The sequence below is a fragment of the Oncorhynchus keta genome, chromosome 3 (genome assembly GCF_023373465.1).
Source record: "Oncorhynchus keta strain PuntledgeMale-10-30-2019 chromosome 3, Oket_V2, whole genome shotgun sequence".
Lineage (NCBI taxonomy): Eukaryota > Metazoa > Chordata > Actinopteri > Salmoniformes > Salmonidae > Oncorhynchus > Oncorhynchus keta.
Genome location: NC_068423.1, coordinates 4,272,561 through 4,290,990, shown reverse-complemented (window position 1 = coordinate 4,290,990; position 18,430 = coordinate 4,272,561). Strand labels below are relative to the sequence as shown.

The 18,430-nt window shown below is 41.3% G+C and overlaps 1 protein-coding gene across 1 annotated transcript; it reads left to right on the top strand.

Annotated features, from left to right (window-relative positions):
- Positions 1 to 156: 156 nt before the first annotated feature.
- On the top strand, positions 157 to 16,259 carry patl2 (PAT1 homolog 2). The gene is made up of 19 exons (XM_035745366.2): positions 157 to 292; positions 575 to 731; positions 955 to 1,214; positions 1,390 to 1,455; positions 1,540 to 1,593; positions 1,746 to 1,901; positions 2,098 to 2,169; positions 2,336 to 2,484; positions 2,699 to 2,773; positions 4,843 to 4,966; positions 5,190 to 5,307; positions 5,438 to 5,535; positions 5,633 to 5,686; positions 10,541 to 10,680; positions 13,998 to 14,154; positions 14,360 to 14,497; positions 14,631 to 14,728; positions 14,886 to 15,026; positions 15,160 to 16,259. Exons 1-19 carry the CDS (start codon positions 272 to 274, stop codon positions 15,191 to 15,193), a joined length of 2,112 nt encoding a protein of 703 aa, XP_035601259.1. The 5' UTR covers positions 157 to 271; the 3' UTR covers positions 15,194 to 16,259.
- The last annotated feature ends 2,171 nt before the right edge of the window (positions 16,260 to 18,430 follow it).

Genomic DNA, 18,430 nt, shown 5'->3' with positions numbered 1-18,430 from the left:
TGGACGTGATTGTAATTTTGTTCTGACTGTTGTTAAGATCCTTATTACCAGTAATATTTTAGACTGTACCATAATTATGGATATTGCGTGCAAACAGGCATTTTCTAATTCACAGAGGGAATGCGCATGTATAGTTTTTTCCCAGAGGCCCCGCCCCCGACAGGTGTGGTCATTTAAAACGCTAATGGCCATACAAAGATGTCTAAAAAGATAAAGGTAGCAGAAAGGTAAACCGACGAATAGAAGTGTAATATTTTCAGAAACTATTCAAATGAGTGACTCAGAACAACCAGTAAGTTGACCGTTGTTGCGCTTCTTCGTGTGCCAAGCTGAGATACACATGTGTTGTTTAAAGTACATTCGGCTAAACCTCTCATCATTCTCAAAATAACCAGCCTATGTACACGTGCCGCATCACATCACATGCGTCGAATACACGCGACTGTTCATACATCAAAGTTGTAGTAGCCATCGAGGCTAGTTCTTTCTAAATTGTATGGCAAGTTAGTCAATGGCGGTACTATCGACAGCAGATGTCACCCTTGTATTTTCCTCCCTCTGCACTTTCTTTCAGGAGACTGAAACCGCAGTCTCTCAACCTCAGTGGCCAGAGAACGGAGGCCAATGGAGCGATGAAGAAGGGGGGGCAGGCATGGACGAGTGTGGATTGGCAGAGATGGCAGAGGAGGATGAGGAAATAGATATCTACAACAATGAGACGTTTGGAATGGGTATGTTTTAAAAAAACATTTTTAAAAACGTTTTAATGATGCACCAATGCATCAATATAAGTAACATTTAAAAAATCCCCATCAAAGCTGTCAATTTAAGCTAGAAATATTTGTTATTTTTCATGGGCTGCCCCCCAGTGACCGCAAGTGCCAAGAATAAAACTAAATGGGTTCAGTTACTACGTAAATTATTCTATTTAAATGTTTTACAATGGGCCTCTAGATATGGATACAGAAGTCGGGGACACGGAAGGGGATCCCACTAACCCTCTGCTCCAATTTGGAGAGAAGCCACCTGCCCCACCTGCCTTGCCATCCCTCTCCCCTAGCTCCCCCTCCTTCTCTCCCAGGGCCCGGCCACAACTCCGTGTCCAGGGCCCTCCGGGCCGACGAGGAAGGGGACAGAGGGGATGTCAGGCCATGGCGCAGATGTTTGAAGACCCAGCTGTGGTGAGGACTGTGGAGGGGCGACCAAGTTTGCAGGTGATTACTACTCTTGCGAGGTCAGTTGTATCCAGTAGGAAGAAAATGTTTTGAAACTGGATGTAGTACCTGAACTTGTCCAATAAAACACGTTTTCTTTTGCAAAACATGTCCTCATTCAACCATTTTATTCTACGGTCTCTAGTTTGCAAATTACCATTTGTTATTTCCTCAGAGCTTAGACAGCGCTATAGTGGACGTTGGGAGCGTCTCCTACTGGGATGATCTAGATCCAGATGCTGTGAGTCATTTGTCACAACCCAGTTCTGATGACAAAATATATTTACTGTCATTTGACCTACTCTGCTCCTCTTTTCTCTCACAGTGGATGTTATCATCTTATGAGAGAACCAGACACGCCTCTGGATCAGTATTGCAGGTAGTGGGCGTTACATGTGGAAGACTACCAACACAGGAAAATACCACTTTTTCAAAGAAATCTGATAATGAAAATGAAGGGGATTATGCCACGTTTAGTAGTATTAGACCCTAATGGTTAGTTTAGCACATTTGGGTGTTCTCTTTCGACAGGACCCGGCCATTGTGTGTGTGATGGACAGTCATGCCCCTGGCAGAGGACCGAACTACCTGGACTCTCACTACCCGTTCTCCAACTCAAGTGGGAGGAGAGGGGGCCTAAGAGGGTCATACTCAAATAGACCATTTGGGCAAAGATGCCCATCTCAGGTAATTGACTGGTAGAGTAGTTGTCTGAAGACTAGGGCACAAGGGAGAGATGGCCAAAGATAGTCTGTCGCTGGGTAGTTGACCTGAATCTTTGGTAAATATTTGTTGAAAGACTATGGAACACACTGCCCAGTCTACGGCCAATGGCAAATGTACATGTATTTGTTTACATGTTTCTGTTTAACTTCCCTTGCAGATTAATACCATGTTGCCCAGCTCTCCCATCATCTCCCGGCGACCTTTCACCACACAACAGCCATATAACCAGGTTCCTGCCTTCCCATCAATAGTTCCCCTGTTGTGTACATTTAGAAATGATCTTCTCACAATTTGTATGAATTTGTTAATGTATCTGCATACCAGAAGCATGTAGGGAGATGTTATTCTCTAGTTATGTTGGTGTGAGTTGTAATGGAGATGTTCTGTTCACTCAGGTGGGGGGCTTCCTCTCGCCCTCGCCACGTCCCTGCCCCTCCACCCCTCAACCTTTAACTCCGAAAATGATGCAGCTTCGCTTTGGTGCAAACTCCCCAAGACCCTCTCCCTTCTACAGCCCCTCGTCAAATCGTGTGCAGCGATTCAGGTCTGTGTCGTAATTAGATTTTGTTCCGTACCTTTCTGAGTGAAGAACCTACAAGGACAAGAGTTGGGGACACCTGCTCTCGTTCTTTTGTCTCTGACTACAATCTGATGAGCGACTGTATCTCACTATTCTATCAAATGGTTTATAATTGTACTGCGTTTTCGTAGAGATGAATAGGGTTTGACCTATAATCACATATGTATCTCCCCAACAGGTTCCCTGGTCCAGTGACACAGCTTCACCCCCAACACAGACGACTGTTGAGTCAAAGACAACAGAGATCCCAAAGGTTTGGCACGTGATTCTACTTATTTTAAATGGACTTATATTTGATATTATTACCCTATGTCTAAAATGTGGTTGCTTGAGCAGTCCTAGAGTGAGTTATGTCCAGAGATCAAAGAAACTCTTATCATATTCAGCATGGTTGCGCTTAATATTTCTGCAAATGTGTTGCTTCTTGGATGCATTAGTTTAAAAACTAACCTATTTCCCAGTCCCTATTCCTGGAATAAAGCGCTTTTCTCTATTGTACTAGCTTTTTAGGACAGGATATGCTTGAGTGAGCCCTATTCGGACGGTATTCATTTTACTGGGGAGGTCGGGTCTGCATGAGCATAAAACACAACATTTGAATTTCAATCCATGTCAGTCATTTTTACATGGCGGAATAGAAGCAGGTCCAGCCAGAATAACCTACTGTTTTTCAGTGACCTCAAGTCCTCTAATAATACTAGGCCTGTGTGCATCAAACTCCCTCTATTTTCTGAGACATTTGAGTTTGACAGGTGCTGCTAGCAGTTTTTTTTATTGTAATTTTTTACCTTTATTTAACTAGGCAAGTCAGTTAAGAACAAATTCTTATTTTCAATGACTGCCTGGCATGTATTATAAACTTGCACAGTGAATACTTTTGATTATACATTTTGTGCCAATGTATTGAAATTCAACATTGCCAATTTGTCAGTTTAAGGCCTAGATGTGCAATAAAGTATTGTACCCATGCCTATTTAATAAAACCCTGACGGTTGATGTAAACAAAGCAGGTCATCCCTGACTCCCCACTGATAAACATTTTGGAAATGTCAATTTCTCTTTCTCATCCTTAAATGCATCTCATGTGCTTCTGAACAGTGAATTTGCACATCAGCAGGATGGAGGGACTACTACCATGGATCACTAAAATGGCCCTAATAATTATGATCACAAAATGTAAATATTATGGACACCTTTACATTTGACAGCCAAGCCAAGCCAAGTTATCAGTGTAGCCCATTATCGTCTAAACCCAGCTAGAATAATAACCTTCATGCTTCTGTCTTGAGTCAAAATTAAAAATTACAAGGGGAAGTTTGGAAAAACAAGTCCTGTGTGAATCGTCCTCTGGAATAACGCGCGTGCTGGGGTAACAATTATGTAACCACTGTTGTCTAGTAATACTAGTCCTGTCCAAATGGGGCTTTAGTCTGTCAGCGTTGCGGTCATTTCGGAACTTTATTAAATTCCATGCATGAATTGAAATTCAAATTGGACACACCCTACAGGAAGCGGAATTTAATTAGAATGATGTAGAATGTAATTAAACTGAGACATGATTCATGAAAGTCTCATTCCTTTGACAATTATTTTACCAAAAGCATCTGTCCCTTATTAATGCAAAAAATACAGATGGCGCTTCAAATATATTAGCTTGATTGCAACTCGATGTCAGTGTTTTTGTCATGGTATTAGATTTGATACATTCTGGGAATTGTTCTTTCCTTCGTATTTAACATCTGTTATTATTATTGATCATTATAGAGGTCTTAGAATATTTCCAGACTACTGTAATGATTTAACTTGTTTATGGAGAATGTCTATAAATAAAATTACATAGTATTGGTCACCAAATGTCAAAATACAAATGTTTTTAGTGATGTATTGACTAAATTAGCCTGTTTGAATTTCATTGAATTAAATTCTACCTCATTTAATTCCAATTCTCCTTCCTGTGGGGTGTGGTAAATTCAAGAATTGAATCAGAATTAGAGCAATTTGCGACTTTAATTCATAATTGGCCTAAACCCTGCTCGGTCTCCCGTAAACCTGCCCCAAAGGAATTTGAAGGTGCTTTGCTTTGATAATTGAAGCTTACAATGACTTGTTGATCACCCTCTATTTATTTTTTATTTTATTTTACCTTTATTTAACCAAGTCAGTTAAGAACATATTCTTATTTTCAATGACGGCCTGGGAACAGTGGGTTAACTGCCTGTTCAGGGGCAGAACGACAGATTTGTACCTTGTCAGCGCGGGGGTTTGAACTCGCAACCTTCCGTCCAACGCTCTAACCACTAGGCTACGCTGCCGCCCCTCTAGAAAACCAGACAGCTGGGACCCCTACTGTAACCTCATGTCGGCTAAAGAGAAAGAGTGGATCATTAGACTACAGATGATTCAGCTCCAGAGCGAGAATCCCCACCTGGACGACTACTACTACCAGGTACTGTAGGTTGGCTGGCACTTCTCACTCCTCTCATTCTTTGTTCTTTAACCTTCAATCCTCCGAAATAGGATTTTAGTTCCACATTCTCCTCCAATAACTTGGTACCCAATTCTCTACTAAAACCCCCACAGCTATGTTCTTTCTTTTATACCATAACCACAGTTTATTTTTGGAATGATTTCCAGATGCATGATGGCTCTCCTCTCACATTGTCCTGTAGGAGTACTATCGGCGAATGGAGGCCAAGCTGGCAGAGGAGGAGTTGGGCATGCGGGGCAAGAGGGAGCCACCCAAACTCACCACCCCCTATGTCACCAAGATGGACTCTTACACCCCAGGTTTCTCCATATACCCCACATGCACTTGTCCTTATCTGTGCATGGTGCTGAAGTGTACTTTGGAAGTGGGCATTGTTTGTATACGGCTGAATGTTTTTTTTCAACCGGAGTGATGCTGTTGCTCTTTCAGTGGTGCACATCGAGGGTTCCCTAGGCCAGGTCGCCGTGTCGACGTGTTTCTCTCCTCGACGAGCGATCAATGCAGTTGCAGCCCACTGTCCACATGAGGTGAGGACATGCTTTGGGCACTTTTTGAAACCCTTTTTGAAGAAAGTACAACGGTTAAACTGAAAGTGTGCGTTCTCTGAATGGTCTCTTCCCGCAGGAACTGAAAGACATCAGGCAACAGCGATTGGATGTCCTAAAGAAAATAGAAAAGGTAAAGTACAGAAAATGGCATCTTAAAGGAGTGTTCCACTTTATTTTCATCCCAAAAATGTATGTATACACAACCTTTCAAAAGTTTGCGGTCACTTAGAAATGTCCCTGTTTTTGAAAGAAAAGCATTTTTTAACATTTTAAAACATTTTAAAATAACCTGAAATACAGTGTAGACATTAATGTTGTAACCGACTATTGTAGCTGGTAAAGGCAGGTTTTTAACGGAATATCTACATAGGCGTACAGAGGCCCATTTTCAGCAACCATCACGCCTGTGTTCCAATGGCACGTTGTGTTAGCTAATCCAAGTTTATCATTTTTAAAAGGCTACTGAAAACCCTTTTTCAATTATGTTTGCACAGCTGAAAACTGTTCTGGTTAAAGAAGCAATAAAACTGGCCTCCTTCAGACTAGTTGAGTATCTGGAGCATCAGCATTTGTGGGTTCGATTACAGGCTCAAAATGAACAGAAACGAATAACTTTCTTCTGAAACTCGTCAGTCTATTCTTGTTCTGAGAAATGAAGGCTATTCCATGTGAGAAATTGCCAAGAAAACGGTTCTGTATTCCCTTCACAGAACCACGCAAACTGGCTCTAACCAGAATAGAAAGTGGGAGGCCCCGGTGCACAACTGAGCAAGAGGACAAGTACATTAGCGTGTGTAGTTTGTTTCTCAAACGCCTCACAAGTCCTCAACTGGCAGCTTCATTAAATAGTACCCGCAAAACACCAGTCTCAAAGTCAACTGTGAAGAGGTGACTCCGGGATCCTGGCCTTCAGCCACTTCAGTGTTGACGTTGAGACTGGTGTTTTGCGGCTACTATTTAATGAAGCTTCCAGTTGAGGATTTGAAGCGCCTGTTTCTCAGTATACCGGCAACATCTCTCTCATGAGTATGACAGGAGTCCACAGGGAGAGAAGACATGCGAGAAGAAATTGTTGATAGCTTTGATTGGATGCTGTAAGTGGTTACTGGATCTGACTCGGGTCTCGGTAGAAGTGGTGCTGACAGGGCCATATTGAAAGCCTTTGTCACTTTTCTTCAGCCAGTTACACCGGGTTTTGCGGTTCACACACTGTCCTCGTAGTCAAATTATCCCTTCCATGCATTAAGACACCAACTGTGACCTCGAGAAGAAAGATCAGAATAACAGTTAATTTCCGATTCAGGAAATCCAGACAAGCGTCGACTTTAAATTATTACTTTAACCAATTCTTAATACCAGTGTCTAAACATGTGTCAAAGAGAATAACACATTCTATTGAAACTATTTTTTTCAAATGGGCTTATCCTCCCCATCACACTTAACTTCATCACAGAGCCACAGGATCAGGAAGTTAGACCTCTAACCCATCGGGAGAAATCTCAACAATCCAGCAGTCCCAATCTGATAAGATTTGTATAAAAACACAATAAGCAACACAACAGTACACTCCTTCGCATCACTTAATACATTCCTTACATTTCACTCTGTGTGAGAACTTCAATCCAAAACTTGTACCTCCCCCATTTTGACAACTCCCAATTTGAGTAAAAAAAATGGAACAATAAACACTACCCTCAATAATTCCATGAATGTGTGTGGTTGCAGTCGGACATTTACATTCACTTAGGTTGGAGTTATTAACTCGTTTTTCAACTACTCCACACATTTCTTGTTAATTAACAAACTATAGTTTTGGCAAGTCGGTTAGGGCATTTACTTTGATTGACAAAGTCATTTTTCCAACAATTGTTTACAGACAGATTATTCCACTTATCATTCACTTTTTCACAACTCCAGTAAGTCTGAAGTTTAGGAGACCTCAGGAAAACAAAATGGAGACACACCCCCCCATGTCTAGCTGATCCTTGGGAGCAATTTCAAAATGCCTGAAGGTACCACATTCATCTGTACAAACAATAGTACGCAAGTATAAACACCATGGGACCTCGCAGTCGTCATACCGCTCAGGAAGGAGATGTGTTCTGTCTCCTAGAGATGAACGTATTTTGGTGCGAAAAGTGCAAATCAATGACGGAACAACAGCAAAGGACCTTGTGAAGATGCTGGAGGAAATGGGTACAGAAGTATGTCTCCACAGTAAAACAAGTCCTATATCGACATAACCTGAGAGGCCGCTCAGCAAGGAAGAAGCCGCTGCTCCAAAATCGCCATTAAAAAAGACAGACCACGGTTTGCAACTGCACATAGAGACAAAGATCGTACTTTTTGGAGAAGTGTCTTCTGGTCTGATGAAACAAAAATAGAACTGTTTGGCCATAATGACCATCGTTATGTTTGGAGAAAAAAGGGGGATGCTTGCCTGCTGAGGAACACCATCCCAACCGTGAAGCACGGGGGTGGCATCATGTTGTGGGGGTGCTTTGCTACACGGGGGACAGGTGCACTTTACAAAATGGATGGCATCCTGAGGATGGAAATGTAGCTGGCTAAATTGAAGCAACATCTGAAGACGACAGTCAGGAAGTTAAAGCTTGGTTGCAAATGGGTCTTCCAAATGGACAATGGCCCCAAGCATACTTCCAAAGTTGTGGCAAAATGGCTTAAGGACAACAAGTGACGATATTGGAGTGGCCATCACAAAGCCCTGACCTCAATCCTATAGAAAATGTGTGCATTTTTTACTAAGATTAAATGTCAGGAATTGTGCAACTGCGTTTTTAAATTAATTTGGGTAATGTGTATGTAAACTTCTGACTTCAACTGTATATATTTATACCCATATGGTCATAGGAAAATAGACTTAATTCAGCCTAACCCTAACCTTAACACCCTATCCTTCTTCCTGTTGGTCCAAATCACGCATATGGCTAAGAACTATGAACTTCATCCATAATGATCAATATTACAAATGACCTACATTATCCAAATGGCTTTCCAGTGAGGGTGATCAAACCACACTGGAATGTCATGTCAGAGGTCATACAAACCCTTCAAAGAAGTGTTTCTTACTATATTAGGCAAATTAATGTTAAACAGTCAAACATTTCATACATTTTCGTATCCTACATGTCTTAACGAAAGAATTTACACGTGTTTAACTCGGAACAAAACAACTTCAGAAAATTCGATGCGTCTGCACCTTTTTAAGATGACTTTGCATGAGGACAAATGGAAAAATCACTAAACCCAAATGAAATACAACACTCACAATAAATCAAACAGTATTTTTTTTTTTTTATAATGCAACAAATAGTCCTAACAGATTGTGTGTGTGTGGGTATTTGCAAACCTTATGGTAAAAACCAAAATGGCCAGGCTTTATTTAATTTGGTAGTTTACTGCCTCAATCTCACCCGCTGCTCTCTCCAAGACCAGTCTCGGGAAACATTCCAAAGAGATAATGAAACTTATTCTGGAAAAGAAAGTGTACATGTTGTTAGCATTCACTATGCTACATCTTAATCAGCAATCCATGATAATGGATTACTCCATTCATTAAATGTTTGTTTTAATCCACCCCTTTATTTAGCATGTACTACCCTTAGACATGGCAAATATCTTGTCACCGAATTTAACGATTTACTGGTCCCTCTTCCCCATGATTCTCCATAACCACCGCACCTCAATGTTCATGAACAAATAAATATTAAATTAATTTGAGTTTTGGTAACCAATGCTAATTCCTCGTGACCGCTCACATTCGTCCATTTATATAAATCTATTTCACAATAAAATGATGTAAAATGTCTCACGAGATTAAAACCCCCCCAAGGTTTTCTGAGTTTGCGAGGAGTGTTTGGCCAAATAATTCTAATTTGTTACCTCTTTAGAATCCATTCCGCTGGCATTTCGCATAGATTCTCCAAGCCAAAATACTTTTTCCTGTGGCAAATTTAGCCAATTTCTCGTAAGGAATCTGATATTTGATCCTTGGCATCTATTAAAAAGTTGTGTAAAACGTGGTCTCCTACTTCTCCATTCACATGAAGACCGTTATCTCTATGAACCAGTACGGATCTAACCAAGGCCATAGACTGCTATGTCAAAGTTCCAGAGACCGTTCCACAGGTGCATGTTCATTAATTGTTTATTGTTCAATGAACCATAAACAATGGGAAACTGTTTAAACCCTTTACAATGAAGATCTTTGAAGTTATTTGGATTTTTACGAATTACCTGGAAAATTATGTTTTTTGTCGAGTTTACATACACACTGCATATATACATACCATATACATTTTTAAAAAGTCACTTGAACCCAGTGACACAAGATTCATATGGTAGACAAGCCTATACACACCATTAACCACAGAAGTAATGTTTTGTTTTTACAATTATAGGTAGCCCTTTAAAAAAAAAATGTATTCCAGGCTTTATCTAAATATTGTGTAAATGGAAATACACAATGGACAAAAGCAATTTCAATTTCTCCTCCTCACTCAACCACACAATGTCAGGGTATATCTGGTGTGCTTTCTAGAGCAAGAGTATATCGTGGTAGAAAGAGGAATGGAGGATAAATTAGTTTCATTCTTCCAAGTCATAATTACGTAGTCTTTCCTCTTCCGTTTCACCACAACACCAACCTGTTTCAATACGCAATATCCCTGCTCTTACCTGTGCACATAGTGATCTCTTTTTAGGTAGGTTATACATAATATATATATCTCACACGAATTCACCCGTAATCAAACAAAAGGTTCTAAATTAATTTGTGCTATCTCCGAGGCCCACTTTCAGTCCGCACAGAGTGAAGAACCCTCTTCTTGTTGCATGAAACATAGATTTTGATGCAATTACAGTATTATGACAGTGCAATTTTCTCCATAACTTCTATAAAATCTATTTCTATATATGTATTAAAAAAATCTAAGTAATTTCAATATGCCACTGTCTCCTGTAGCTGTTCATGGTGCTGCTGGAGGTAGAAGAGGGGCAGAGGATGAAGGCACAGGTGCTGGGGGAGGGTGAGGAGAAGGGGATGATGGAGAAAACTGAGATAAAAGTGGAGTACATCTACTCCCAGCTACAGCATCCCGACCTGTGAGTCCTGCTCTCTGCCGGTTGTATCAAGTCACCTTGAGCTAAAGTTCCTTCAAAGTATTCATACCTCTTGACTTATTCCACATTTTGTTACACCCTGAATTATTGATTAAATTTAATTCTCATTCATCTATACAGAATACCCCATAGTGACAGTGAAAAAACATGTTTTTAGAAATGTTTTCAGCATTTAATTTTCAATAAATCTGCTCTCATTTACATAAGTATTTACACCCCTGGGACGAGTACAGATTTGAGTCGTCTTGGGTATGCTTCTTTCAGCTTTGTTTCATCTGGATTTGGGTATTTTATCATTATTTTTTGAACAGCAATCAAGTCTTAACACAGCTTTTCAATGGGATTCAAGTCGGTCTTTGGCTGGGCAACTTAAGGACTCTTGTTCTAAAGCCATTCCAGTGGCTTTATTCTTGGTCATTGCTTTTGTACTGTAAATCTTTACCCTAGTCTGTCATTTGCACTCTGAAGCAGGTTTTCATCAAGGATTTGGTTCCATTCATTGTTCCTTCTATCTTTACCAGGCTCTCAGTCCCTGCTGCTCTAAAGCATCCCCAGAGCATGATGCTGCCGTCACCATGCTTCACGGTAGGGATGGTGTTAGATGGGAGATGAGCTGTGCCTGGTTTTCTCCAGACATGGCGCTTTGCATTCAGGCCAAAGAGTTCATTTTGTCTCATCAGACCAGTCGTTTGCCTTATGATCTGTCTTTCATGCACCTTTTGAACTCCAGGCATATTGTCATGTGCCTTTTTCTCAGGAGTGGCTTCAGTCTGGCCACTCTCCCATAAAGCCCAGATTGAAGTGCTGTAGAGACTGCTGCCCTTCTGGCAGGTTTTACGATATCAGCCAAGGAACTCTGTTCTGTCACCTCCTTGACCAAGGTCCTTCTTGCCTGGTTGCTTAGTTTGGTCGGACAGCCAGCTCTAGGCAGTCTGGGTAGTTCCACATATTTTCTTTCACTTTTCCCTTGCTGGAGACCACTGCTTTTGGAAACTTTCAACACTCAAGAAATTGTTTTATACCCTTCCCCAGATATACACTATGGGTCAAGTTTTAGAACACCTACTCATTCAAGGGTTTTTCTTTTATTTTTAATATTTTCTAAATTGTAGAATAATAGTGACAAACTATGAAATGACACATGGAATCGTGTGTTAAACAAATCAAAATATATTTGAGATTCTTCAAATAGCCACCCTTTGCCTTGATAGCTTTGCACACTCTTGGCATTCTCTCAACCAGCTTAACCAATAATACTTTTCCAACAATCTTGAAGGACTTCCCACATGTGCTGTGCACCTGTTGGCTGCTTTTCCTTCACTCTGTAGTCCGGCTCATGCCAAACCATCTCAATTTGGTTGAGGCCGGGTGATTGTGGAGGCCAGATCATCTGATGCAGCACTCCACTTCTTGATCAAATACTCCTTACCCAGCCTGGATGTGTGTTTTGGGTCTTTGTCTTGTAGAAAAACAAATGAGTCCCACCAAACCCAAACCAGATGGAATGGTGTATTGCTGCAGAATGCTGTGATAGCCATGCTGGTTAAGTGTGCCTTGAAATACAAATCCATCAGTGTCACCAGCAAAGCACCACCACACCATAACGCCTCCATGATTTACGGTGGGAAATACACATGCAGAGATCATCTGTTCACCCACACCGTGCCTCAGACACAGCAGGTGGAACCAAAAATCTAATTTGGACTACAGAACAAAGGACAAATTCCCACCGGTCTAATGTCCATTGCTGGTGTTTCTTGGCTCAAGCAAGTCTTCTTATTGGTGTCCTTTTTAGTAGTGGTTTCTTTGCGGCAATTTCACTATGAAGGCCTGATTTCACGCAGTCTCCTCTGAACGGTTGATGTTGAGATGTCTGTTACTTGAACTCTGAAGCATTTATTTGGAATGCAAATTCTGAGCAGCGGTAACGGTCTCCCATTTCTGTGGTGGTCCTCATGCATGACAGCCAGTTTCATCATAGAGTTTGATGGTTTTTGCGACTGCACTTAACTTCAAGAACTTATGGATTGACTGACCTTCATGCATTAAAGTAATGGACTGTTTTTCTTTGCTTATTTGAGCTGTTCTTACCATAATAGTATACCACTCCTATCTTATCACTACACAACTGATTGGTTCAAATGCTTTAAGAAGGTAAGAAATTCCACAAATTAACTTTTTAACAAGGCACACCTGTTAATTGAAATGCATTCCAGGTGACCTCATGAAGCTGGTTGAGAGAATGCCAAATGTGCAAAGCTGCCATCAAGGTAAAGGGTCGCTATTTTGAAAAATCTCTATTTTGATTTGTTTAGAGCTTTTTTTTGTTGGTTACTACATGATTCCATTTGTTATTCTGTATTTTTGATGTCTATTTTACAATGTAGAAAAGAGTAAAAATAACCAGTTGAATGAGTAGGTGTTCAAAAGTTTTAGAACTGTAGTATATGCCTCGTCATAATTCTCGGAGATCTACAGAGATATAGTTATGGTAATGTTTCTGACATGCACTGTCAACTGTAACCTTATACACTGATTGTATAAAACATTTAGAACACCTGCTCTCTTTATGACTTAGGCTGACCAGGTGAAAGCTACAGTATGATCCCTTATTGATGTCACTTGTTAAATCCACTTCAATCAGTGGAGATGAAGGGGAGGAGACAAGTTGAATGATATTTTAAGCCTTGACTTGGCTTGTGTATGTGTGCCATTCAGAGGGTGAATGGGCAAGACAAAAGATTAGTGCCTTTGAACGGGGTATGGTAGCAAGTGCCAGGCGCACCGGTTTGTGTCAAGAACTGCAACGCTGGTGGGTTTTTCACGCTCAACAGTTTCAACAGAGTAGTTCACCACCAAAGGACATCCAGCCAACTTGAGTCAACATGAGCCAGCATCCTTGTAGACTCCATGCCCAGATGAATTTAGGCTGTTCTGATGGCAGGGAGTCCAACTGTGGCCAATTGTTTGGACATGATTTAGAAACACCGGTCTACACAGTGTACAAAACATTAAGAACACCTTACTAATATTGTGTTGCGCCCCCCTTCCAAAAACTTTGCCATTATGAGTTTTTTTTCCCACACCCATCTGTTTAATCTGTTTTTGAATTCATGCTGGAACACAACAAAATGTGGAGTAAGTCCAGGGGTATGAACACTTTCTGGAGGCACTGGTCTACTTTAAACACCAAATTGAACAAGTAATCCCTGCATCCGTTTAGAAATTCTTAACTTTCAGATTTTCTCAGAAATTATTGTTATACAGTGATTCAGTATTTGACAAATATTTCACCCTAGAGAGGCAGGGGAAGAATTTCTGCCATGTCTCCTGGTGTCCAAAGGAAAGCAGCTACTGGCTCGACTCCTCCCCTTCCTTTCCCATGACGCCGCGTTGAAAGTCTTAAGCATGGTGACATCTCACCTGCCTGTACTCATGAGCAGAGACGCAGATGAGGTCAGTTAAAAAATGTAAAAGTAATGTTCCGTTGTGGAACGCTTAAATACATATTATGTAGAACAAACATGCCTCTGACTTGTAGAGTAAGGAATCAAGTCAGTTATTTTAGTTTTGCCTAATGAACATGGCACTGTTTATGTATGAAATGCTGCTTGCTTGACTGAAGAATAATCCATACTCTCACTTCCACACATCCCTGCAGTCTCTTCCGGTTTTGTACCCGTCTCTTCGACTTGTGATCGGAGGCATGACCTTCAGTCAGCTTATTGGGGTCCTTAAAGACTTTACGGCATCACTTCCCGATGGCAGCGTGTGCCTCTCACTTGTCTGCCAAAGCAAGGTTTGTTGCGCTTTTCACTTTCTCACATACAAAGAATGGTATGCTACGCTACAATATTTGACTATCCAATATTTTACTATTGTGTTGCGCTGCCCTGTTGTCTTGGTCGTCATTCTCCCGTTTTACCTTTCAGTTTGGGCTCTCCTTACTCTACGCTCTGCTGTCCCAAGGAGAGAGGCTACTGTCCTCTGATGTTCCTCTGGAGCCCAGCATTGGTGACTTTGAAACCTGGTACAACTGCCTTCATTCCTAGCAATATCTTTGTCCACATGCAACACTGTCCCTAAGTTGTAAATAGACATACTCCTAGGCTACAGTTAAGCGTGTCTGTACATGGTCCTTGGCCCTTGTTGTTCATATTGACCATTTTTGTCATCTTTATCTCCAGGACAGACACAGTCTTCCTGGTGGCATCGCAGCTATCCCAGAGTGCTCTGGTGGAGCCCCTTCTCCTACCCTCAAACCTTCTCACACTCTTCTGCCGCTACCTGGACAAGCGTACCATCCACCAGCTGAAGAGCAATATGGAGTGAGTGTCAGAATTGACAGCACATTCTATTTTTATTTTATTTAAGAGATGTTCTATGCATGCATTGAAAAAAACAATAGTTAATCGTAACCAATCCCAAGGTGTATTCATTCAAAAACATTGTCTCATCTAGATCTGCGACTGGATACCTGGCTCCTCCGTCGTAGTAGGCAAGGACATCTGAAGCAGAGACTGTTTTGGCTAATGTACAGAATGTGTTATGAGCACCAAAATGAAAACGAGTGGGCATGTATACCCTGAGGTATTCCCTCGGCCTAGACGTACCACAGTATGGCTGTGTTTACACAGACAGCCCAATTCTGATTTTTCAGCGCTGAAAAATATTTGATGTGAAAAGATCTGTGATTTGTCAAAAGTCCAATTACTGGAAAAAAATATCAGATTTGGCCTACCTGAGTAAACTCAACCTATGCTACCCATGCATTGTCTCCTTGTATGCAAAATGTGTCTTAGAACACATGAATGCCATTCTTCTTATTCCTTCCTTTTTTCTTCCCTCATTCCCTCACTTTTTTTGCACCATTCCGTTGTCTCGATCTGTTTCCTTTATCTGCTCCTTTTTTATTTCCTACTTTCCTCCTCTTAGTCTCCAGTCCAGCAACTCAGATTTTCTCTAGTCACCAAAATTATCTTAATTTTTTAACCTCTATAATCCAGTCCATAGTTTTAACTGCTACAGTACCATAGTACCACAATGTGGTGTAATTGGCACCAGTTAGTCCTATGATGTAACACAGCCAGTAGATGGGGCTGAGCGATTTGATACGTCAGCTCTCACACTCCAGCTAACCTGCCTAACATTCAAGTCAAAATGAAAATATCAATCGATGTGTAATATCATTTCGGGAAGAGTAAGCTATCATTTTCATGATTTAAACGGTCTACTCCAAAGAAATTGGTGTCTGAATCATGGAGGATTGTGCAGTTGCACTTTGTTAGTACGTGCGTAGGTTACATTTTGTCATGGAAAAATGTGTTTTCGTAAAATCAAATTGACTTAAAAAAAATATTTGGTAGTTTGGTTTCTTTCTAAAAGATACATGTATATGGTTTTCTAAAATGTACCCTCTATGCATGTGCCATATGCTTTCTTCAATATTTATTTGAATATATAAGTTGAAACTTGATCAAATTGAATCAGTTTAGTTGGAAACAGAATAATCACTCTTGTATAGCACTTGCAACATAAGAAATAAAATTCTTTAAAAATAATTTGTCTTTAGTTTGAACTGTGTACACACCCCAAAACCTGCTCTGCAAGAGTAGACTTGGGTTGATGACCCGTGTGTTGTCTGTTAGATATGGATCTCTTTGTGTAGGCTACTGGACAATTTTCTGTGAATATATTTTCAACGTGTGTGTATACCCCTTCAAATGAGTGGCTTTGGTTATTTCAGCCACATCTATTGCTGACAGGTGTACAATTGAGCACACAGCCATGCAATCTCCATAGACAGACACTGGCAGTAGAATGGCCGTACTGAAGAGCTTTCTTTCCACGTGGCACTGTCAGATGCCAACTTTCCAACAAGTCGGTGTCAAATTTCTGCCCTGCTAGAGCTGCCTCTGTCAACTAAGTGCTGTTAGTGTGAAGGGAAACCTCCTAGGAGCAACAACTGCTCAGCCGTGAAGGGGTAGGCCACACAAGCTCACAGAGCGGGACCACAGAATGCTGTTGCGTGTAAAAAAAAAAAATGAAATAAATAAATAATAATAATTCTGTCCTCAGTTGCAACACTCACGACAGTTCCAAACAGTATCTGGAAGCAACATCGGCTCAAACTGTTCGTCAGGAGCTTCATGAAATGAGTTTCCGTGGGCAAGCAGCTTAAGAGCACCATGTGTAATACCAAGCGTCAGCTGGAGTGGTGTAAAGCTCGCCGTCATTAGTCTTTGGAGCAGTGGAAATGCGTTCTCTAGGAAGATGAATCACACTTCACCTGCGAACGCTACCTGCAGAGTTTGGTGAAGGAATAATTGTCTGGAGCTGTTATCATGGTTCTGGCTAGACCCCTTAGATCCAGTGAAGGGAAATATTAATGCTACAGCATAAAATGACATTCTAGACTATGTTCCAACTTTGCAGCAACAGTTTGGGGAAGGCCTGCCCTTGTTTCAGTGTGACAATGCCCCCATGCACAAAGTGAGGTCCATACAGAAATGGTCTGTCGAGATCTGTGTGGAAGAACTTGACTGGCCTGCACAGAGCCCTGACTTTAATTCCACTGAACACCAAATCAAACTGCCAGGTCCTCTGGTTGCTTTTGACAAGCACAACCTTTTTAGTGTTTTCTCACGCCCCTCAGGTGACCATCATGGACACATACTCTTAGGTACTTTCACTGACGCCATATTGGTGTTGAACAAGTGCAATGAGGAGTATCACAAAGCTACTTTCGGAACGTCTGCCGATGGATGTTGAAGGACACATTGGCAAGTTATGACAATATTCAAGACTGGATAAACAGTGAAAGTGAAGGCTTTACATGAGGACATTACAATCTGTTAAGCCCTTCAAAGTATTTATTTGAGAAATAACCCATTGCATACTACCATTCTGTGTAGTTCCTGGTAAATTCCTTGTGAAGAGTTTTTAAACTCAGCAAATAAGCGTCCCTTTTTTAGCACCCTGTCTTTCAAAGAAAGTTTGTAAAAATCCAAATAACTTAACAGATCTTCATTGTAAAGGCTTTATACACAGTTTCCCATGCTTGTTCAACGAACCATAAACAATTAATGAACATGCACCTGTGGAATGGTCGTTAATTTCCTACCGTCTGCAAGCTGTTAGTGTCTTAAGGTCACAGTATTGAAAACTTAGGACACTAAAGAGGCCTTTCTACTGATTCTGGAAAAACACCAACAGAAAGATGCCCAGGGTCCCTGCTCATCTGTGTGAACGTGCCTTCGGTATGCTGCAAGGAGGCATGAAGACTGCAGATGTGGCCAGGGCAATAAATTGCAATGTCCGTACTGTGAGACACCGGAGACAGGATGGACAGCTGATTGTCCTAGCAGTGCAGACCACGTGTAACAACACCTGCACAGGATCGGTACATCCCAACATCTCACCTGTGGGACAGGTACAGGATGGCAACAACTGCTTGAGTTACAACAGGAATACACAATCCCTCCATCAGTGCTCAGACTGTCCGCAATAGGCTGAGAGAGGCTGGACTGAGGGCTTGAAGGCCTGTTTTAAGGCAGGTCCTCACCAGACATCACCGGCAACAACGTCGCCTATTGGCACAAACCCACCGTCGCTGGACCAGACAGGACTGTCAAAAAGTGCTCTTCACTGACGAGTCGCAGTTTTGTCTCACCAGGGCTGATGGTTGGATATGTGTTTTATCATCAAAGGAATGAGCCTTAAACTGAGGCCT